Source organism: Anser brachyrhynchus, assembly GCF_964034855.1.
Source record: "Anser brachyrhynchus genome assembly, chromosome: 2".
Lineage (NCBI taxonomy): Eukaryota > Metazoa > Chordata > Aves > Anseriformes > Anatidae > Anser > Anser brachyrhynchus.
In genome coordinates, this window is record NC_137695.1 from 96,978,864 (window position 1) to 97,002,933 (window position 24,070).

Here is a 24,070-nt window from a genome sequence, read left to right on the forward strand (position 1 = left end):
ATAAGGTCATAAATAATCAGAGACCTAAAAGCATGGAGCACCCAAAACAGGTCTCCCCCACAGTTTTTCCTCTCCTTCAAGCCAAACAAGCCCAGCTTGTTGAATCTTTTCTTGTGTATCATGGATAGCTCCTCATTCTTATCTCTCTCAAATTTGTCTGTGTGTTTCTTTAGCCAAAAATGGGTAAAATATTCTTGCTATCAGTTATTTCTGTTCATGCATTTCACTTTTCTGTCTGTATGTTACAGAGCAACAATCAAAAACTAATTTTCTGATAGTATTATGAGTGTGTCAAAAGCCTATCAAGATATATAGCAACTACTTTTATTCCTCTATCCACAAAGCTTGCTGTTCACACTAAAAATAAGCTAGATTTTTTTGATATGTTTTGCTCCTAATAAAACCGTACCAACTGTTATCAATCTCCTTGTTAACTTTCAGATGCTTACAGACCACTTGTTTTTTTGTTGCAGTATTCATGCAGGAATTGCAATTAAGCCCACCAAATCTATGATTAATTCTCCACCAAGCTTCTCCTCTTCCTACTTCTCCTCCTTCTTTAAAGGCAGTAATCACATTTGTTTTTTTCCAGAATAGTGGTTCATGTATCATGCTTGTAAGAAGTAGTTTCAGCAGTAAGCTAATACATCACTTGTTCTGTGGTATTTGTTCATCTGCAGAAACTGCCTATTGATTCTCTGATAAACATTAAAATATAAACACAGCTCATGAACTAAAACAAAAAAAAAACGTATTACCTTACATAACAGTTAAGAAAGCTTTACTTAGGTTACAAAAATTAATGTTACTTTCAGAAATTGTAAGCCTTTATTTATAAAAAGTGTAGCCTGAAATAAATTTGTATTTAATAATTTCCAGATCATCTCGGTTTTGTTAAGATATAGAACTGGTTGATCCTTCATGGAGGGTGCTAAACTGTGGTGTGTTGAAATGATATGAAAGTCTCTCATTAGGAGAGGCAACAGAGAAGATGACTTGTTTTAGTATTTCTCTCTTGCAGAGAGTCAGAGCATTTCTTAAATCTTTCGCAGCTGCCTTCATGGAAGGCCAAAACTGCCTTTTGAAGAGACTGAAATAGTTCACACAGGTTAAAATACATATAGCTGCCCAAGCCTCACAGCATCTCTTTGTGGGACTTAGTTATACTGAGTCCTAGGAAGTACAGAACATACAGAAAGTTGCATTATTATTTAACTTACAGCCTACTAATATGCACATAGGGAGAAAGGAACATTTACATATACGGAAGACATGATAAACCAGTTTTGTACCAATAAGTAGTACTGAACCCTGTGCTATCATATGATTCACTAATAATGCAAGCTGACAAGGACAGTTGAGCCTGAATTATAAACAATCCTGTTCCTTCAGGTTTCACTAAGTTCAATGCAGTTCAACCAGACAGACCTCAGTTTGGCAAAACTTCTTCTGAAGTGCCTGTGCATAACCCACAAACCTTTATTATTATATGCCTTTTTAAGTAAACTCTGTGATGTGGCTAATCTCTTATTATAACATACTGCCATTGACATATTACCATAATTCAGCATACCTGAGGTAGTTGTTTTGCAATGTCTCCAGCAATAAACACAGCTTCAAGGTAAATCCAGAGGTTTTGTACAGCAGTCCAGTTTTCAATTATTTCTGCAGTGTTGGCCAACTTCTGGACCCACTGTTGTATAGCGGACTTAAAAGGTGCATTATACCTGTATAAACAACAATTAAAGGGAAAAAAACAAGCAAACCCCTTAGATAATAATTGATTACTTTTGGTTTTGAATAGATTTACACAATACGTGCATATATTAACTTTTGTACCTGTTGCTCATGAGTGACCCCAATATCATCAGGCTGTCTTCCACCAAGGCTATTTTCTCTAATATATCTGATCCTTTCAGAAGGAGTTCTCCTCGTGCTTTGAATTGGCCAAAACTGAAAGTATGAGTACTCCATTCACTGATGACATGCTTCAATTTTGCTTCAATATCCTTTTCTTTAACAGCGCTGATGCATATATCCTATGTAAAATTAAACTAGTAATTGATGTTCCTCTAAGGCTAGCATAATGCACACTCCTAAAGGCAATTAAAATTCATTAGCTAGATCCAGATTTCATTGTGAGCTCTAGCTAATGGAAATATACATCAAAACATCTCAAAATTATTATGTTATACCACTAGATTTTATTACAGAATTATTTGTAAATGAAATAGTTTATGGGCACTCAGTCACCTTACACTTTTGAAAATTCACCAACTCAGTAAATCTGCAGGCAGAACGTACCTCTCTGCGCGTATTAAAATTTGAAGTCCAATATATCCACTGAGGGGGGTTAGGGAAAATTTGCATTACCAGTCAAAACTAGGAAACAGTCTAAGAACAGACTGTGTGGAGGCAATGTGACTGTCTGCTACCTCTTGAAGACCATGAGGGCAGGAATATCATAAAATTGGCTATTGCATCAGAAAGAAAAAGAGCAGCTACTCAGATGGGACTACCCCAAGTTCAGGTTCAGGAGTATACTAGATGCCATCACAGGCTTAAAATCTTCCTCTGAATGTAAGGCTATCACTCTGAACCTCTTAAAAGGCTTAAATTCTTGCCTGGAAACTGGATACAGCTGAGATTTGATTTTTCATGTTTCTGTCTTAGAAGTGTATGTCCTTTGTGGAACTAGATAAATCAGCTCACTACCATGGAGAGACCACAGGTTTAGCAAACAGATTCACAATGAAACTGAAGTTTGAAACAGATGGGTCTTTCCTTCTTTATTTTTAGTTATCCTTTATGCTTGCAAAAGGTAACAATAGCATAAAGCTGTACTTGATAGATAACTATTGTCCCCAAAATGGAGGGGGCAATATCTCTGTAGTATGTGCATGTTACATAAGCTTTCTCATTCCTATGTGCTTGTGTGAAGAGTCAGTCTTAAATATAAAATAACCCTACTCTCCTTTAATACTTTTTAAGGATTTAATTAATAAAATGTCTCACTTCTACAACATTCCAAGGATTTCAAGCATTTAACAGGATCAGATTTATGATGACTATTTTTTTTCTCTGATGAAATATTTAAAAAGAAGAAAAAAAATATATATGTAGACAGACCCTAAAACAGAAGTATGACAGAATTGCACTACTCTTAAAACAACAAAATTCCTTCTAGGGAGGGATTAGTGTAACACCAGTTATTCATTTAGCCGTTCTCCAGGATAAAAGGAAACATCACTGCTGATATCAGCTAAAAAACTCCGTTCTTCAAAAGAATTCTCCAACAAAAGTCAAATTTGTTTAGGTTACAAAGCTGACTAGAAACAGGATTCCAAAAGTACGGAGTTCCAGATCACAAGATAATCATTAAAAACAAAGAGAAGAGAATATATACCTCAATATCTTCTTTATATTTCAATAAAGAGGCATCCATTATGTTTTTCAAAGAGAAATTTTCAGAGTCAACATCAAAGTGATGTCCAGTTACTTGTGCAATTCTTTCCCAGTGTCGTGACATCATTGCCTAGAAAAGTCCATAGGAATTAGGAAAGGTTTTTAAAATCTAATATTTTTAAGATGAGAATGATCAGATACTTTTTCGATATATCTGTTAAACAAATAAAGGAGTCTGGATTTCTCCTCTACTGAAAGCATTACTAGTTCTCCTAGTCACACCATGAAGTTTTTTGTTTTACTTTTCTTAAACTAATGGTAACTAGATTTTTGCCACAAATAAAGCTGTTTTAATCTGTAAAAATAATCGTGGAAAGCCTCCTGTAGTCATAAAAGTTTTTCAAGTGAATTTTATCTCCAAATTATTATGCCAAGCATACTTTGTTTGCCATCATTTCAAGCAATGGACAGCTTTCTGCAAAGTCATCAATTTTCTTTTTTAGGTCTTGAAATGCTTGCCGTTCCTTCAGTGCTTTAGGTAACTTACGGATTCTATAAAATAAACAGAAGAAATAATTGATTTTTCATAACCACAATACAATATTTAATAATAGAATATATTTTCGTTTTTCAACCAGTGGACCCATAAAGAAAAATCCAGTTACAAGTTCACAACATAAAATATAGCCGATTATTTCTGACTGCAGGCATGGAACACTGCTAAAGACAGTAAAAACCACACTTGAACAGTTTGGTTTCCATTTCAGTTTACATTAAAAAGGTTAATTTTATGCGCAAACCTATATCTGAACTTAAGCCTTTGCAGTATCATTGCCTTATGAAAAATTTGAAAATACACCCAATTTTGTAAAGGGAAAAAAAGGATTAAACAATGTATTTTTTCAAGCAAAATAAAGTACATCCTAAAACAAAATTGATCTGTCTGCAAACAGAAAAATACTTATTTCAATCAAATAAGTCCTATTTTATATCTAGTTTTTATGAAAGTTGTTTAAAGAAAAGTCTTCCTTAATGCACAATTTCAATATGAAAAATAAATGAAAATTAAAAATACCTAGTACTATGAATTGTCACAGCTCCATTTACTTCTAACAAGTTAGGTCAACTTACATCTGCCAAAGGTATGGACTAAAGGCTGACAGCATTTCTCTTACAGATCAATGGCAGAAAGGAGAAAGAGCACAAAACCAATCCACAGTGAAAAATCCTTTCAAAGAAATTTTTCATTTTTCACAGCTCAAAATCAGACAGATCTGTCACACAACACAGGAGCATGTGTGAATTCTTCACTGCGTGCTGGCGTGAGGTAGATGGGAGATATCCTTGCCCATGGCAGCACAGTTGGAATTAGGTGATCTTTAAGGTCCCTTCCAACCCAAACCATTCTATGAGTCTATGAACATATGCATACTGCCACAGCACTGCAATGATCTCTGTAGTCTTTCATCTTGAATACAACAACAGACGATATCAAATATGCTAGAGAAAAGCATTGTAGAATATAAAAATATATTCTTCCATGTGTGTATAAGGCTTTAAGAACCAGTTTCTAGCTACTTCTATGCTGAGGCACAACAACAAACATTCTTACAAACGCTGCCTTAGGCTCGCGATTGGAAATGGATCTCTTCACCTGGTAATGAAAACTGATCGTTTTTAAATACAAATAACATTTTTCTTTATTTTGATCTCAGCAATAACTTCTAACAAGTTTCATGCCTTATGTTCTACATTAAAAAATACTTCATTGTCAAGTTTAAATTTCCTTCTTAGACTTACTGGACATTCTCTTAATAAAATAAGTAGTATTATAAAGGGAAAAAGTAACATTATTATAAAAGGGAAATTTCCCTCTAGCTGTTACTGTAAACTTCTATAATGTTCTTTTCCACATGCTTTTTTTTTAAAAAAAATAAGCATTCATCCTTTTAATCTCTTTTCAAATGGAATTATTTGCACCAACAGTGATTTTTAAGAATCTTCTTTTCATGATTCTGTTTTCTATTATACTACTATTTTTTAAAAGGGGTAGCAAAAAAGAACATTACACTAAAGAACTATGTGTATCTTTAGAATTATGTGAAAATACTACCAGCATTTCCAGTATTCCTGCCCATTTCTTAACACAATATACCATCTTAGTTATTTCTGTGGGTATTCCCTGTACACTGTTTAAAATTCTCCAGAATTAAAGAGAATAGCTTGATGCAATAATGCTAGCAAGTCTGAAGTCTGCCAAAAGAAGAATAGTACTGGGTTAGACTTATATTATAAAAAATGTTTACTGCCTATTGGTGGTCTCCCTGCTCCAAATCACTTGAGGGATAATAAAAAGGAACGTGAAGTAAATAGGAACACATAATGTTCAAAGCTGTTATCATGCAGTGGCTTCCTTTTGAGTTCCACTAAAAGACAACATAAGAATACTTATCCCACCCTGTGAAACATAATTATACGTAGAAATAATGATGATGTGGATTACAGAATTCTACTGAAATGATATCCAGACTTATTGAACAGATGATATATTTTAAATACATTCATTTTTACCATTAATCTAAAAAAATAATTTTTTTTTTAAACTAATGACTAAAAACTAATTCATTCACTCAGTTTTTCTAAGAAAGGAAGAAAATCTCTACCACACCCCTTCAGTGTCTACAGAAATGGCCCTTGATAAAATGGTGACATGCTCAAAATACCATATGACTAAAAAGCCTGAGCACAAGTAACCTTTCCAACACTTTTCAAAGACATGGAATGAGAGAGAGGAAAAAAAAAATTTGATCTCAAACTCTTGAAAGACATGCCAAATACACTGCAGTCTCTCTCAGGTCACGTTGGTGAATCCAAAATCAAAAGCTGATAGAACTATGTGTGAAGCAAAGAGGCTGGCTGTTCCAGAAGAAAGGCTCTGCAGAAGAGAAGGCTCTTTATATTGAGTATGAAATTGTCTTGACAAAACTCACTGAGAAAGTCATAAGTGCCACTGCATAAAGAAGTGAAGAAAATGTTTATATAAAAGAAGATAGAAAACATTTCATCTGTTTTTCATTAGAAAAAAACATGATGTGTTTTCCCTCCAGATGATAGGATAAAAATACCACGTATTTGTTTTCAAACTTTTGCATGTAATTTGTTTCTGACATAGAGTTTGTAAACCCATTAAGAGCAAAAGAGAGACTGGAATAGATAACTACTCTCAAGGAACGAATGGATGCACAGAATACTTAAGGTCTGAACATCAACTCTCCACTTTTGACTGTAACAATATTCATTTTTTTCTAGCAACTCTGTACATCCTCCAGTGCCAGAAATCAGAATTCAAAGAAAGCTGTCTGAGAGACAGGAGAAAAAAAAAAAAAAAAAAAAAAAAAAACTGTTGGTTCATGAGCCCCTGCCTCTGAAGGAACAGAGAAATTACAAGCTGGACAATGGAAGTCTTACAGACCCAGCCATAGCTGTTCACAATTGAAGGTGTGTCCTTACCAACACAGAAGAAAAATTCCTTTGATTTTGGCAAAGAATGATTTCACCTAACAGCTATCCTGTACATAATGTGGAAAATACATTCTTCCTCTCAAACCTCAGAAATAACCTCTCGGAATTCAGTGTGAGTACCTACCCTTGCTGAACTAATTTAATTCCATACAAATGCACAGAAGCAGACAGTAACATCAAAATTCTGCCTGACAACCCAGACTAACAATTAATTAACTGTAAACTAACTCACTGAAAAGACTATACATCAGCTATGAAGGTTATTCCTGCTTACAATCACCTTGCCTCAGGTTTACGTACCTTCAGTTAATTTTATTCATTAAATAACCTACAACTTACAATGTTACTATACCCTGCAAAGCCTACAGTGACTCACAGGCTGGTCTAAGCAAGATCATGTGCCAACTGCATATTGGACCAGTCTGAAACTAGTGCAACTGTGCTGAGCACTCAAGCGAGCCTGAGTTTGAAATAAATCAAGATATTTTTGCCCCTCAGGGTAATTTTCACAACATAATTAACACAGAAAAGTGAGAAATAAAAACTGCACACACTTCAATAAATAACAACCTACTTGTTTTGAAAATCCAGAAGTTCGTTGTTGATTTTTTCAATATTTAAATCATTCCAAAGCATTTCATTGTATCCATTGATATTATCAATAACTGAATTATAAAGACTGTAAAGTTTCTGAAGCAATGAAAGCTCACGTTTAATTTTGTGCAGTTCAGGATACTCTGTTTCAAATTTTAAAAAGAGAAATTTGTGAATGTTAATTAGGTACAACTGTATCCATGAACATAAAAATCCATGTATTTCTAAAATTTACATTTAATAAATGCATCAAATCATCTTTGCAGTCTTCTAGTGTTTAATACGACAAACTTTTGTAATTACATTATGTAAGGACACCAGATTTTAATGCACAGCAATTATTTAGATTGCTGTTTTTTAATAAATATTCTTCTACAATGGCAAATGTAATCTTACAGGGGAGGTGCTTCACCTATCTCTATGAAGGAGATAATGTTGAAAAAGTTGTTGAAATGTCAAGAAATATACTGTGATTTTATACAAGAACTAAAATACCCCCCATATTAATTTGTGCTATTTACTTCAGAAGCAGAGGCTGTGGGGTGGACGGGAACAGTTGCTTTTGAAATAGAAATATAACATATGTTATGCAATAAAATTACTTAAAATAGACCTCCTTAACTGAAATGTTTTCTTCAGTTTTTCTCTTTGGGACTTATTAGTTAAATATATCGTGATTATTGCTTATGTCTTCAGAGAAGAAAATACTGAATTTAGTATGTACCTAAAAGTGCTTGTCATACTTTCTGCTGTAACTGTAATTCACATGGTGGTCTCCAAACTTGAAACGTGTCTGATTAGGAGTCATAAAGATATTATAGATTTTTCTGTTCTCTGAAAAAAAGCTCTGTTTTCTGAACAGAAAAAGTCAGAGAGCTGAGCAGTTGGATCCTTCCTGAGATGCATGGAGCAGTGCATTTTTTTTTCACTTGATGTTTATGTATATGCAGACTGACAGCCACTTTTTCACACAATTCATAGGAAACACAATTACAATTTACTGCAAGGAATTTTTCTGCAATGAATCCAACACTAAATGCATTTAGCAGGGCCCACCAAAAAAATTATCTATATAATAGCCTAGGACCAGGTGTCCACATTCCCTAAGAAAGTACCTGTGATAGGAAGACCAAATAATTCTTCCCCCCCAGAGAGAGAGATATACTTCCTCCACAGTTCATCAAATTTAGCTTGAAAAATCTGTAGTCTGTCACTTGCTTCATGGGGAGGAACATTCTCCGCACTGGGGCCCCTGAAAATTCGAAAAAAAAAAAAAAAAAAAAAAAATCAGTGCAAGTATCAACCATACAGGTTTCACAAAGAAGCACAACAGCATACAGGCCTGACTTACTGAGCAGTATTTAACATTTCCTTTTTCTTTTTTTTTTTTCTAGAAATCTTCATAATAGATATTAGAAAGAGAAAATACATGTCCCAACACTACATATTGAGTATCCCTTGACAGCAAGCCCAACAGATTTTCTAATAATACAATTAATCTGTTACCAATACATATGACAAACAGCTAAAAAGATCTACAAATGCTTTGTTTTGTTGTTTTCCATTTCTTTTTGTTTCTTCTTCAAAACACATTCATACTCTTAAAAAGGGAAATACAGTAGGTGTATATTTCAGGGGTGAAAACTGTGGTAGCTGGTACTAGAACCATAATTAAACAATCAGAAAAAAATAAAAGAATTTGCCCTAATGAATCCATCTCATCTGGAGGACTGAGTGTAATACCCAGCACTCATGTCTGGGATGACTTCTTGTCTGCATCACAACAATATTGGGGGATGAGAACTGCAAGGATATCATCTTCTGCTGTGCCATGGTTAATTCTATAAAGAAATACAGGTACATGGGCATCAGAGAGCAGTGAGGGCTGGCTACTTAGCACGGAAAACTGAACCAAGAGCTTAAAGCAGTTACACGGTTGATCAGTGGGGATCGGTGTTCCAGCACACCTAAGGAATGAGAGCAGGGCAGGCCACGGGGAAGACAGTCAGGTTTAAGTGAGTCCAGATCTTCAAACAAGTCCACAATAATTATGCAGGACCAAGGTCAAGCAGGGAAGGTGTGTCAGTGAGTCAGCGTCAGGAACAGGTCTAATCAAGGCAACCAGGATGAGCCACAGCCCAGTGGCTACCAAGCAAGCTCAGAGTGGGAGCGGGCTGAGAAGCAAGTCTGTGTGTTGGGATCTAGGTTCAACTCAGCAGGGTCCATGTCCAGGCACAGGCATAGGTGTGACACAGCTGGAGCTCTAGGTCAGAAGGGAGGGCCAAGCAGTGAAGCCTCAGCTTAAAAGCAGATTGCACAGGAAGAGGTTTCAGCCCTTGCTGAGGCCTCCTGGCAAAGCTGTCTGTGAGTGCTCTGTTCTAGACCACCAAAGGAAGAGTGGAGCCCTCAGATGTACTAGCTTTAAGCTGGCCCTGATCCAGGCAGCTGAACCTCCAGGAGGGGCATGCTCTAAGATCCGTACAATTGGTAGCAGCCACAAGGGGTTTCCATGAAGTTCTCTGGACAACTCAGAGAGCAGAACTGCAGTCTGTACTATGCATGCATCTGTACAGAGCAACTCAGCGCTCTATTGGGTTCCTTTTAGGGGCAAATTTACCATGTGTCTATAGCTTGAGTTTTCAGGTGTGCACACAAATGCACTGCCAGTATGGCTTCAAGCAGTGCACATCCAGGATCAGCAGCTGACATTAACTTCCTTGCCAGAACACACACACTGTGCATTTATTGTCCTATAACCACAACAGATCACAGCAAAACAAATTCCTGTCTTCCCTTCTTTGCACTACACCACTTGCATTGGAGGTGTCCAATGAAGCATGCATACTCCAAAAGTTAAATTTAAAAGCCAAAGTAAACATACCTGTAAAGAGAACTCAATGAACTTGGAAACATCCAGAACTGGAATCTCCACTCACTTCCAAGGTACCACCTACATGCTTAAATATCTGCTTACGTACTTTGTTGAGTTTAGAACCCACAAAAGACTTTAAATTTGGATGTGGACTGAGGATTTGTTTTGTTTTGTTTTTCCCCAACCTATTAACACTTCTGGAATTTCACCAGCTCCAGCACTGAAATTGTGGTATTCAATCTATAACCGTAACAGTATCTGCCCAACTTACATTATTCTGAAATTAGGCTTCTTTTTTTTTTTAATCATCTGTCATATGTATACTGAGGCTGTTTTGTGTTTATTTTCTGAAGCTCTTTAGATGCACCATTTTTGAACAATCCCTAATGAAGCATAATTGTACTGCATCACAGTTCACCTACTTTTCATCATAGTCTTTGTAAAATTCTGCAGTATCAATCTGGAATTTCTGAACACCGTTCAGTAAATCTGTTTTCATGCTTGGCTGTACCTTCAGCAGCAAGTCCTCAACCTGCAATGCCTAAATGTAGACAAAGAGGAAAAACAGGAGTAAAGAGATGGAAAAAAGCAGAGAGTTTTAAGTAAGAAAATAGTTTTCCTCTGGTATTCCAACATTAAAAAGACTGACAATAACTTTGCTACAGATGTGTTTTGAGAAACAACACAGCTGTGATACCTGTGTGTTGAGGTTCTTCCAAGCATAAGCCAATCCATCAACTCTTTCTGTGTTTCCATCTTGAAAGAGCAGATTGTATTTATGAAGCACAGAATAAGATTCTTCTATAGGTCCGACTGTCATGTCAATTCTAATCTCATTCTCTCTAATTTCTTTTAATGCTTCCATTGCTCCCCGAACATCAGCAAGGTCCTGGATAGGCCTGCTTAATCTCTTGCTAAGATTTTCAATGAATGAATAAATTTCATCCATGTCTGTGGCAGACTTTTTATTCAAAGCTAATCCAAATGTTCTTTGTCTTGAACGGCATTCTTGAATTAAGGATATTTTCAGTGACTCTGTTGCAATATCCACTGATTCCAGTACATGGTGATTTGGCAGTTCTCTGATTTGCATTTCTAATTGCTACGAAAAACAGAAGTGATCAGTGTTTAATTTCACTACAATTTCTCTGAACTTTTCATTTTTATTAAAGACATAATACTTACAGAGAAGTATCTGATTTGAGTTTGGAATTCAGCCATTGTTGGTTTAGTCTCTATAAATTCCTTCACTTTTTCCTCTGGATCCTATATAAAAGTTTATTTTAGTTATTACTTAGCATTGGTATTACAATAGCCTATGTGGGATTCAGCTGTTCAATGTACTGTGCAAACACAAATAATCCCTCTCTAATAGAGCTGAAGATATAAGTATTAAGATCAGATTGCTTCACTTGATCTGCTTTTCCTGATTCTTACTCTCTTTACAGTATTCTTTATTAAAACATTTGAAATCTATCTATAACTCAAAAACTGACACCAATCAGGCTATCCCTTATCCATACAAAATTATTATGAAATTTACAGCGTAGCTTCTGAAACTTTGCTGGAAATATTTCCTTCCCAGCTTCCCTTCCATCTGCCAACCAGCAAAAGCAGCTCACAACTTCTAACAGCTATTTAAATGGTAGTGATGGTACTCAGCCACCTTCACTCTTCCTGAAAGAGTATATTTAACTACAATTTATAGCTACAAACATAGGAGGAAGGGGTATTCAAGGCCAGCAACCACACTTGGGCAGGGAAGAATGGGTATAAGGGAAGAAGGGGCATTTAGCTTGTCGAAGCTTGTTCAAAGGGAATAGACCCCTGATGTGACATCCTGCCTTTTAGTAAGGTATGCTAGTCTCTGCAGAAGTGAGAGCTTCAGAATCACCAGCATAGGGTCTAAATAAATGTGCTATATTATTACACACAGATGATCTTTATCCAGCTCAATGACAGTCTGCACCATGAGGTCTCTGAGAATCTGATATGGCTTCTCCATTCTACTTAGCAGTTACAAGTGGTATCTCCCAATGGTCTGACAGAAATGATATAGAGTGGGGGAAACAGTGCCAGGTCCTAAAGAGCTTTAAGATTAAGGAGCAAATTAACTGTTTTGGAAGATTTTAGTGAAAAGAAGCATTATCGTGCTACCGCATCATCTAATCTGATTGTCCCTTGTCTGTGGGAAAGAACATACCATCAATGTGTGGTTAGCCCAGTCAGTATCTCCAACAACTGAGGTAAATAAGCATTAATATTTGAAAGCCCAGAAGCCAAAAGAGGTGAAAACGCCCTGTCTCAGCCTGAACTCTAACTGCAAAGGAGTCAGCTGTGGGCATATGGTGGTCACTAATATAGCCTATAAGTTGGTTTAGGAAGGAGAAGTTAAAAATAGTAAGCAGTTACAAATAGAAAATTAATCTTGATTACTTGTTTCTCTGCCTGACTACAGCATCTTTGATAGGTAAGACCAGCAGTTGTTCTCCCCCGCAAGGTTACATTTCACTAGTCAGCATGTATACAAGGTGATAAATCTCATGAAATGATATTCATGAAATATCTCCTGCCAGAACACTGCTTGGAGCTTTACAATTTATGTCATAGGACTCCCTAATGAAGACAACTCTATCAGCTTTCCATTCTGCTTTGGAATCTGCATTACTGTAAATATTTCCTAGATTGAGTTTATCATTTTTGTGAAGAAATAGAAAAAATGCTTTCAGCAGTGCTTGCTGAAGGAGAGCTAGTCAGTTAAATATTCAGAAGATTTGAAGTCTGCAATTTCTCAGAGATTCTGCTAAATAATTCTTTTTTATTACCTTTACAGACAAGATGCTGTGAGAAAGATGTATAAGCATATGAAAGCATAAGTTTGCTTATGCTCCCAACATTCTTTTTTGTTTTTCTGCCTTCTTGTTAGATAGTTTGAATGGTAAAGAATGACATACATACATAGACATATTCTACTATGAAACCAAGCATCCAGTCTCCTAATGCAACCCTAAACATTTTATGTAGAACATTTCCCAATACAGCTAAATATTTCATTAAATATGTATTTAACCTTGTTCCAGATGACTGAAAATTCAGAAAAGCTGTTCAGAAGATCTGCCGCTTTAGTTTTAAGAGAGAAAATAACTGTATTTAGTTGGATCACCACTTTGTTTACATCCTTATGCTCGATGATCTGCTTGTCTAAAGGCTTCAGTGCCACCATCCTGGTGAGTTTGTTCTCATCACCTAGCTCTATGGCAACAGCCTGTTCAACCTGGCATAAATTAAACAAGAATAAACATATGTTCAGGAGTTTTATTTATTTTACATTATTGAATGCCCAATAATGCATACACAATAAGTACTTCTATGACCAGATAGAAAGTGCAAAGAAAGACTCTAGGATACTTCCCGTTCTTAAATTTGATTTTTACAGAACTATAGCTCTGGGGTTAAAGATAATTTTTAAAAATATTTGTCATGCGGAGCATGACAACCCTCAAGTTGGAGTTGGAAACCATGGTGCAAGTAGAAAACTATGATGTAATTGCTATCACAGATATGTGGTGGGACGAATCGCACATAAATCGCATATTAATCATCTCTGAATGACTTCTGTCAAATGTGTGTCACACACTAGTACAATTGTGCTATTTCCTGCTCCTACACAGCTGCTCAGGTCTTCCTGCCTCTTGTAGCACAGAACTACAGTCGATCCTCATTTCTTGGCCAAAAAAAAGTGCTGAAGGCAGTTCAGAGTTGGCTGCTTAGAAATAAGCCAGAAAATCTGCTTGGGAAAACACATATCAACTCACTCTGTCCTAATCGCTCATTTTTATTTCCAGGACTTGAATGGCTCTTTTCATTCAAATGTGCTGATCGGTTTTTTATGTCAGATTGACAAAATAGGAAGATATATTTTAAAGGACGCTTTTCAGCATAGGTCTGTATTTCATTTTTAGAGGATGGACTTAAGGCCATCTGATTACCATTATTGTGCATTTCTGTACATCAGCAAATTTGAGTACATCAGCAACTTTGAGTTTCTATCTATACCCCAGACCTTCCCAAAGTTTTAGTGCTCATTTTAATGCCGGTTAAAATATGTATATTGTATTTACTTGAGTTTAAATTTCAGTTTTTGCTTGGGAAAACTAACAATAATTTATACTCAGCTAGAAGTACTCATGGATAACATTAGTTTTCACACATCATTGTCACACTTGAACAGTATTTTTAAAAGATTTCTAGTAAAGCTACTTTTGTTTTTAATACTAAAAAACACCAAACATAAATATTATAAATGATTACTCTTTTGTTCAATTACTTGATTTAGACATTAAAATCTAGGTTGACACTTAAAAGTAATATCTCCCACATTACTAATCAAAGTATTGCTGCAGAACATATTCTTATGAAATTAAGAAATGTTAACCAAAATATTGAAATTTTAAAATAATCAAAATAAAACTCACCTGCTGCTTATGATGTAAGTAAGCAAATTTCCACAGGGGGATATCTTTGGCTATTGATAATATTATATTTACTGCTTTGTTTACAGCACTCTGAAAACAGTAAAACATTTACCTTGAGCACAAAGGGAGATTATGACAAGAAAGAGGAAAAAAAAAAAAAAAGAAGAAGAAAAAAAAGATCCTCCATAAAAAAAAAAATGGAAAAGTTATACTTCTATCTTTATCAGAAATATTCTAATAAGCATGAAGTAGGATCATCCAAAATATATTTTGTAATGGGAAAGAGTACTCCATAAAGCTTTATTGAAGTCAGTCCTCCTACCTTTATGTGTTTTTCAAACAAGAATAAGACAAATCTATGAACATTAATCATGAATCACTGGGGATCATAACTATTATAGCACTATTTCCCCTTAAAAGGGTTATAAACATAGTTATTATAAATTACATTTTCACATCAGAAAGTCTGAATAAATTTGTCTGAATTTGTGACGTTCTAGTTTGTAATCTAGGCACGGAACTGTATAAATTATTATATAACATTTTCTACCTATTGTATTTTAAAATTACACTCCGTGGCCTGATGTGTGGGATCTGAGTGAGAGACTGATGCATGGTACTGTGTGCTGACACGGGCTGAGCGACAGCCCTGCCTTTAGTCCTGGCAAGGGGCAGGTAAGCTGGCTTCCAACCCTGGGCTGACGGACTTGGCTGACTCACAAGACAAGGGAGACTGGACCCTTGCCTCTGCTCAGAACAAAAGATCTCCCCCTTGTCCCCAAGTGCCCCTAAGCAGCAGATACAATGCCCTGGGGCTGGAAAAAGGAGAGCACAGGAGTAATGGTCAGGACGTGGGAAATGACAACCATACAAAGTTAGAACAACCAACCACATGCATTAGAACCAGTGCCACCAAAAAGCATGAAGGGTGTTAGTAATTGGAGATTCCTCACTGAGAGGCACTGAAGCACCAATTTTCTGTCCATACAATTTCTCTAGAGAGGTTTTCTGTGTGCTGGGGACCCGCATTCGTGATATGAAGAGGCTACCAAACCTGGTAAAGCCAGAGGAACCACCCATTCCTACTCTTTCATGTAGGGTAGAATAATGCAGCAATGAAAAGACTCTGAAAAATCAAAGGGGACTTTATGTCCCTTGGAAAGATGTTGAAGGGATCAGAGGAGCACAGCTAGCGTGCTCCTCCAAATTGGAGACTGGGACCCAGGAAGAGGGAGACAAACAGATCAGGTGAATGCTCTGCTTTTGGGTTCTAGGATCTTGGTCAAACCCTCAAGTTGGAGTTGGAAACCATGGTGCAATTAGAAAACTATGACCTAATTGCTATCACAGATATGTGATGGGACGAATCGCACAACTGGAACACTGCAATAGTGGGCTGCGAGCTCTTCAGAAGGGATAGGCAGGGAAGGAGGAGGGGCGGGGATGTTGTTCTCTATGTTAAGAAATGGATAGATTGCAAAGAGCTCCCTCTGAGAAACTGCCAGGGACAGGTTGAGAGCTTGGGGGTAAAAGTTAAGGACCAGACCAACAAAGGACAGTTTATGGTTGGGGTCTACATCAGGCTGCCTGATCAAAGAAGGCCTGCGGATGAAGCCTTCCTGCTTCAGCTGCAAGAGGCATCACGCTTGCAGGCACTCATCCTGGTGGGGGATTTCAACCACATGGATGTCTGCTGGGAAACCAGCACTGCAGGCTGCAAGCAATCCTGGAAACTCCTGGAGTGCATCAGGGATAATTTCCTGGTCCAGCTATTAGATAAACCAACCAGAGGAGAAGCGATACTGGGCCTGGTGGTTACCAGTGCAGATGAACTCACTAAAGAGGTTAACATTAGAGGCAGTCAGGGCTGCAGTGACCATGTCCTGGATGAGTTCGTGACCAGGGGAACTACAGACCAGTGAGCCTCACCTCTGTGCTTGGAAAGATCATGGAACAGATTCTCCTGGAAGCAATGTTAAGGCACATGCAAGACAAAGAGGTGATCCGAGACAGCCAGCATGGCTTCATCAAGGGCAAATTGTGCCTGACCAGTCTGGTGGCTTTCTATGGTTGAGTGACTGCATAAACTGACAAGGGAAGACCGACTGATGTCATACCTGGACCTCTGTAAGGCCTTTGACATGATCCTCATACAACATCCTTATCTCTAAATTGGAGAGAGATAGATTTGAAGGGTGAACTATTCGGTGGATAAGGAATTAGCTGGATGGCTGCATCCAGAGATTGGTGGTCAATGGCTTGATATCCAGGTGGAGGCCGGTGATGAGTCTGGGGTCTCCTCAGGGGTCTGTACTGGGATAAGTGCTGTTTAAATATCTTTATCAACGATATCAAATCAGGCTGTATCAATGGCATTCATTTTTGGTTTTGTATTTGCTTTGAAATATTTGCCTCTAAGTAAAGGGTTGTGAACAGGAGTTACTGAGCTTTTAGGAAAATAGTTGATTCTACTGGTCTGCATAACAGACCTAATCGATGACTTTGATCTTAGCACCCAGTGATGTCACATGAATTCAAGTGACTTTTCATCTTTTCCTCCCCTCTTTTTATTGGTAATACCAGATTAAACTTGCACATCTTGTTTTAAAATGCATTTATAAATGTTTTTATCAAAAATGACTGAGATGTCCAGTTATTCTGTTACCTGAATATCTTCAAGACTTGGTCTCAAGACAACATTAGGAATAGATAGTTGAAATTCAGTTTTGAACAAAGGAACCCTCTGTGGCTCTACAGACTTGGTCATCTGATACCTAGAGTCAACAACACGCAATCGACGTCTCAAGGACTCTAAGGAAATCTTCGTGCCTAAATAAACACAAATATTTAAGTGAGATTATATTTTTTGCCACAATAAGCTTGGGAAAAAAAGTAATATTAAAAAGCTAAACATATATGAAAGCAAAAGACTCACATCTGACTAAAGAGTCAGTATTCTTCTGACAAAGCTGTCCCATGAGATTATAGTAACAACAAGATAGGCATTCTTGGCAGCGTGTTTTCTGTTTCGTGTCAAGATGTGTACAGGTATATGAATCCTGAAGAATTAAAGGGATTTTTTTTAGGAAAATAACCATATTGTCCAACATATAAATGAAATATCAAGTATCTGAGTAGGTTATAAAAGGTTACTTTTTATACTGGGGGTTACTTTTTGTACTGGTCTTACCTCCAGAGTTCTTCTGGCATCTGCTTTCAGCCTGTGCTTAAGAGTATCTACCAATTCATATGCACAGCATTCCACTTGCTGACTCTGCCTAAAAAAAAACAACCTTACAGTCACACACAGGGAATCAAACATAATGAATACTCTTTGCTTATTTCCAGGTGCACACACCCAATTCCACTGCACTCTGAAGAGCCGTATATGCAGGAAAATGCCCTTATACTTTTCAGCTTGTTCCTACTGCTTGGTCATACAGAGAACTGAGATATGCAGACTATCCAGAAAACCATTTGTCAGACTCTACCATATCTGATTCAACTGGACTTCAAAATCATTAAAGAAAAATAAGTTATTTTCCTGCTATAGTTCAAAAAAAAAAAAAAGAAAAAAAAAAAGAGAAAGAAAGAAAAAGCAGGCATAACAAGATGATTCAATAAAATAATGTTAGTTAAGTTTTTGATATCTTTTTTGATTCTGCAATCAGAATTATTAAAAATAAAACAAAAAAAAAATACAAGGTGAGTGTATTTATTCTCATGTTTTTGGAGAAGAACGGAACTAACTTGCTGTATCCTGGAAAATAATCATAAACTAAAAAAATTGCAGCCCTGTGAGAATGGGGAAGTCTTACATGAGCTAGCTAGCATTAAGAATCAAGCAATTAGCATAGGGATGACACTTCAACTCTTAACTATCTCATTTTTTCTTGCTATTGATTAGAATGCCGTAAGAACTAAAACATGAAATGCTAAGCACTATAAATGCAATTTTACATCTGCTGTATTCAAGTTACTTGGGAATTTCTCCCCTGCATCCTGAGACTATCATTTTGTTTCAGACTGGTAGTCAGTAACAGTAAGAATAAATTTTTAAAAGTATATTCTTTATGAATAAAAAAGTAATACATAAATAATCCCTCCCAAATCAGGTCTTCAAATCTATGCAGTAAACCTACTGAGACAGTTTGCGAGCAGTAGAGATAGCGAGATTTTCTGTCTGTTCCAGAAATGCAAGCACATCCATAGGTTCATCTTCTGGCAAAATTATCAGAGCAGTGTTTGACATATCCTCCAGAACTCTTTCAATTCTGCATTCCAGGGTATCAGCAGCTTCTTTGACTATAAAGTCCAATTCCCTCATGGTACTATAAACATTCTCAATAACTAAGTAAAGAAAACAAAGTGAAAATAAATCATGCAAAATACAGACCTTTTAAATCTCCTCTCCCACCACCCAAAGTATTGCATCAAAAGGACGATTTAATGACAATAAAATATAGAATTAGGGCCTGAAATAGAATTAAGGCCTGAAACCAAAACATGATGGGCTTGCTGCATTTGGAGTCTTTAAATGAAACCATTTTACAATAAATAGCAGAAAAGCCTTCAAAACACCTGTTCTTCTGTGTATTAAGGAACATTGTAATGAAAATGACTAACAAAATACAGTGAAAAAAGAAAGGATACAATGGTCCAAAAAATATTTTATTTCTCCTACACAGATACAGACAGAAAGCAAGTATTGTATCATTGCAATCAACTTAAAAATTCAATAGCTAAAATTCCTAAAGCCAAGATCACATGTTGGTTAAACCACTAGATTTCTTCTTTCATGTGTATGATCTAACTTAATTTGGAAAGAGATAAAGTAAGTCCTTTAACAGATGTGTTTACCAAACTAGGTAAAAAATAATTATTTCTGAATAGGCTACACAAATTCTTTCCCTGTCTTCTATATTTCAATTGTAAAAAGAAAGAAGTAAGTCTCCTGACTTTGGTTATTAGACAGAGAGTATCATTTGAATCACCAGTACTTTTTCTTACTGTATGTAGAAAGAAATCACTACGATATTTAAAATACAGCAGTGTGACAGTAGTTTCCAATTGTTGGATGCTTTAAATAGAAAATTATTTCTATTAGGAAGTTAATGATTGGGTCTTGTCTTTTTTATTGACTGGAATGGACAAACAATCCAACCAATTCTTTAGGCACCCCCTTTTTTTTCAAAATATATAAAGCAGGTAGTCCTAAAACCATTTTTTTTCCTTTAGTTTTTCGAGTTTTAATCTAGAAGGTAGCCACAGGCTCCCATGCTTCTACATATTAGATGGAACAATGCACTTAAGACGTTAAACAAATGCACGGTGAGTTCAGCACAACTGTGGCAGGTTAGAGTTATTTTGTACACACTGCACCAGTCTAACTTGTAAGTGTCCAACATACATTCTGGACATGTTAGACTTTGCATATCCTCAAAAAGATATGATATATATATACTCTAAAAAAACACATTCCTTTCTCAGGGAGATTGCACTCCAGATGCAGCTGCTGGAACGAGTAGGTAGCCCAGATATTCTTGCTGTGTAACCTTTACCTTGTCAAAATAAAGCCAGCTTTCACCAGAACAAATGCTAATCCAAGAACCAGTAAAGCCTGAATTATAGCTATTCAGATACTAACATAGCAGATGTTACCTTAACATAGCGTACAGAGTAAATAATATTGTAATGACCGTCCGTATGATGTGTTACTAAACTATGTAAACCAAGCACAAAAAATCATTTAAGACAAAGATACAACACAAACAAAAGAAAACCTTGCCATTGTTTTTTACGTTCAGGTCAGACAAAGGTCAAGTAAAGGGCTAAAAGGTGGCCAGCCCTGCCTTAGACAACAGTCAGAGCCCTGTGTACCAGTGCCACATGGCACAGTCACAAATGAACAGCTGCACAAACCCATGCGTGCAACTGTCCCTGTTTACCTTGTTGCTTTTCATTTTGAAGAAAAAAAGTGAAAACCTAACAACAGTCTGCCTCAACTGAGAACTGATTTACAAGCATGAGCTATTGTTTTCTCACAGAACTGCAACACAGAAGTCTTGCCAAGGGTTTTATGTATGTCCATTTCAATGACATAATTATAGCAGTTGATTTTATGCTGTATTTGATAAGAATACGGTTGTTTCTTACTGGCTGTGTAGAAAAAACTCTATGCATAATTGAGGATTTTAGAAATTTTCTTAGAAAAAAAAAAAGAATTTGGGCAGAAATCTCCGAATACTGCATATCTCTTATTATTTTCAACCTTGAATTTAGTCATGTCTCCTTTAGGATGTTCAGCATAAGTTACGAAGATTTTTCTACAGAGAAGATAAGAGATACTATTACAGCACCACATTTGCTCTCTTGTTTCACATTCTAGTACTAGTCAGGCTACAATTACCTACCTAACGTGAAGAGGTCATTCCACAAACCAATTTTTCACAGAGAAAGAAAAACAGAGTGCAGGCATGAGAAGAGCTCTTAATATGTTCATTATGTGGACACTTACTTGGAAACAGATCAGAGAGATACTGATAGGGGAAAAAGAAGTAAAAGTGGATGATAACTTCAGCAGTGTGATGTGACAGCTTAAGCTCAATAAATGAAAAGGCATGTAATTAAAAAACAGAACTGAAGCACAGGACCTAATATGATGCAACATTACTCATTAAAATTTGTAAGAAAGCTAAAAAGTCAAGGCTATACAGGCCCTCCCATCAACACAGCAGTATGGATAGCAGTCAAACATGACAAACCATTTACTCAGTTACACAGATGTAAATCAACTAACTTAGTGACTTCACTGTACTCTCAGCAACTGAATTTATAATACCTCAACTGAGGGACTTACATTTGTTAAAAGAAGGGGGAAGGGGGTGAGCAGGGAGGCAAACCCAATACTTTTACCCCACAAACCATTTTCCAGGAGTGAGCAGACAGAAAGTCTCATTCTTAAGAATAAGAGAGAACCTCAAAAAAACATGATTCTACAGTGATTTTGCTTCCACTTCAGTATGGACTGCCACCAGAGGGATGATGAAGCATTATCATTTTCCCAAGCCAGAATTTCCTACTCCCTTCTGTCAGCAGTACCATCTGGTGATCATTTCAGTAACTATGTCAACAGCTCTTATAACACTCAGTATATCTACATAGAAGATATCTTCTGTGTACATCATCTCTGTCACTTCTAACATTTAAAGGTAAGATGAAAATAATGTATACAGAGCTACTTTGTTGCTGGGGAACCTATTAGTATTTCTACATTTCTAAACACATTTCTAAGAAACACACAGGAGAAAAGAAGGTTCATATTATCGAGGTATGAAGACAAATGCCTACCCCAACCTGTGGCTACATAAACAAGACAGAAAGATAACAAACTGCAAGATGTAACAGAAAGAAATGACAGCACAGGATGTATGCAGTTTGCCAACCCTAACAGTAACTACATTAACAAGATGCCATCATGGCAGAAAGCAGAATCGAGTAACGTTTGTATACAACAAAATGGGGCTAATGGTTTAACAAAATTGCTAGGTATGAATTACTAAGGCAAGCATAACATAGATACCAAAACAGGTACCAAAATCAGGACACATTAGCACAAGAGCAAAGGTGGGTTGTTTATGTGACAGGACATAAAAAGGGTAAAGGGGTATGACCAGCACAGGCAAAAAAAGATACATCTGGTAAAGCAAATGACCTAACGAAGGCTGTTCAAAGATAGCTGTTGAGCAGCCCTGGCTTGATTACCACAGTTTAGAGCAGGACATAAACACAGTTGCCACTCACTCATGTCTGACTTAGTCTGTCAGGAGGAACCTGGAAATTTTTTCCCTTGTATAGACAGAATGCTCTTTCTAAAACTGACAAGGAAATACCTGGCAAGTACCACCAAACAACGCCATTAACAGTTCACCACTTCTTCTCTGACTACATACAGTTATTGATGTTTGAAGAAGTCCATGACAGCTCCATCATGCCTGGAGCAAGGGCATCCTCAACTTGTCCTATGAACGGCTTCATCAGTGGTTTCAGCACAACAGGAATTCCATTCAGACACTCTTTGTAATTGATCAATAGATTCTGAAGTCTGCAAAACATGACCATGTTTAGAGTGTGCTTATTTCAGATATTTGAAACATACAGAAGTTTGGTCACATTTTCTTTTAATAACAGTTGCAAGTTCTGACCCTATGTTAAAAACAAGAACTCCTCCCACAGCTCTTCCTAGCTCAGAATAGGTCTCTTTCTTCCCAGTAACACTAGAACCAGACTGGAGAAATAAGTACTTCCAGAAAGGTGACTGTTACCAATTTAGAGCAACTTTCTTCCAAGGAAAATGAATTAGAGTCAAAAACCAGGAAACTTAAAACACAGTATTTTTGTTCCCTTCTTCCTGTCTCATGAGAAAAGGTATGTAATAACACTGTTTATAAGAAAAGCTAGATTCAAAACATTTGGGACATCAAATCCCTAAGATGCCAAATTCTGAACCAAGACTTACTAATATAGTTACAAGAAAACAGAGCTACATAATGGAGCTCCACAAACAAGAATTAGAAGCCAGAACTTATTTTTGTAACAGAACACTTCTGATGGTAACTGTAATATTTTGGAATGCAATGCCTATGTTATAGTGCAGAGATGCCTTAGCAGTACTTAGAAACTCCACTTATGGAGCAGCTGTTGTAGTAACAAAAGAAAAACATGTAGGCATTGTCTAGTAATGAGACATTTGTGGAGATAGAAAGAACTGCATGTTAACAATATTACTATGGAATGGCAGGGGAAAGCAATTACATTTCAATTAAACTCCATCAAAGAGAAAAATTACAACAAATCAAAAGCACATACAACAGAGACTCAAAGCTAGGGATTCCCATTTGCAGATGAGAACCAAATCCATAAAGTGTTCACTCACTCCATGTGATGACTTTTAATCTGTTCTTCCTCTGCACACAAGCCAAGGACAACATCTGGAACTTCAAAATGCATTTTTTTCAGGTACTTTGTTTCATAAAGTACTTCCAGGACCACTGGATCCAAGTTTACAAGTAATTCCTTCATGAAGTGTACAGGGAGGGGGGAAAGAAAACAAGGCAGTAGTTTGGTGGTTATGTGCAGTGGGATACATCTGGAAGATATGACACAAGATGTAGAGGACTAGCCAAGATTTTTAAAATAGATA

At 36.6% G+C, this 24,070-nt stretch overlaps 1 protein-coding gene across 6 annotated transcripts in view; it reads right to left on the reverse strand.

The window, feature by feature from the left end:
* The window catches only part of LOC308189364 (dynein axonemal heavy chain 5-like), a 155,269-nt gene that overhangs the window by 107,451 nt on the left and 23,748 nt on the right, over nucleotides 1–24,070 (reverse strand). For 5 of the 6 annotated variants that reach the window (XM_080579329.1, XM_080579331.1, XM_080579330.1 and 2 more), the window contains 17 exons: nucleotides 23,804–23,943; nucleotides 22,821–22,972; nucleotides 19,011–19,218; nucleotides 18,059–18,146; nucleotides 17,804–17,927; nucleotides 17,534–17,697; nucleotides 14,869–14,958; nucleotides 13,464–13,667; nucleotides 11,579–11,659; nucleotides 11,091–11,495; nucleotides 10,816–10,934; nucleotides 8,637–8,773; nucleotides 7,502–7,664; nucleotides 3,846–3,957; nucleotides 3,407–3,535; nucleotides 1,840–2,039; nucleotides 1,574–1,727 (listed from right to left, as the gene is read on the reverse strand). In XM_080579329.1, the coding sequence (XP_080435455.1) occupies nucleotides 1,574–1,727; nucleotides 1,840–2,039; nucleotides 3,407–3,535; nucleotides 3,846–3,957; nucleotides 7,502–7,664; nucleotides 8,637–8,773; nucleotides 10,816–10,934; nucleotides 11,091–11,495; nucleotides 11,579–11,659; nucleotides 13,464–13,667; nucleotides 14,869–14,958; nucleotides 17,534–17,697; nucleotides 17,804–17,927; nucleotides 18,059–18,146; nucleotides 19,011–19,218; nucleotides 22,821–22,972; nucleotides 23,804–23,943 (2,670 nt within the window). Of the gene's footprint in view, nucleotides 1–1,573; nucleotides 1,728–1,839; nucleotides 2,040–3,406; nucleotides 3,536–3,845; nucleotides 3,958–7,501; nucleotides 7,665–8,636; nucleotides 8,774–10,815; nucleotides 10,935–11,090; nucleotides 11,496–11,578; nucleotides 11,660–13,463; nucleotides 13,668–14,868; nucleotides 14,959–17,533; nucleotides 17,698–17,803; nucleotides 17,928–18,058; nucleotides 18,147–19,010; nucleotides 19,219–22,820; nucleotides 22,973–23,803; nucleotides 24,017–24,070 lie in introns of all 6 variants that reach the window. The other variant, XM_080579333.1, reaches the window with a different exon arrangement.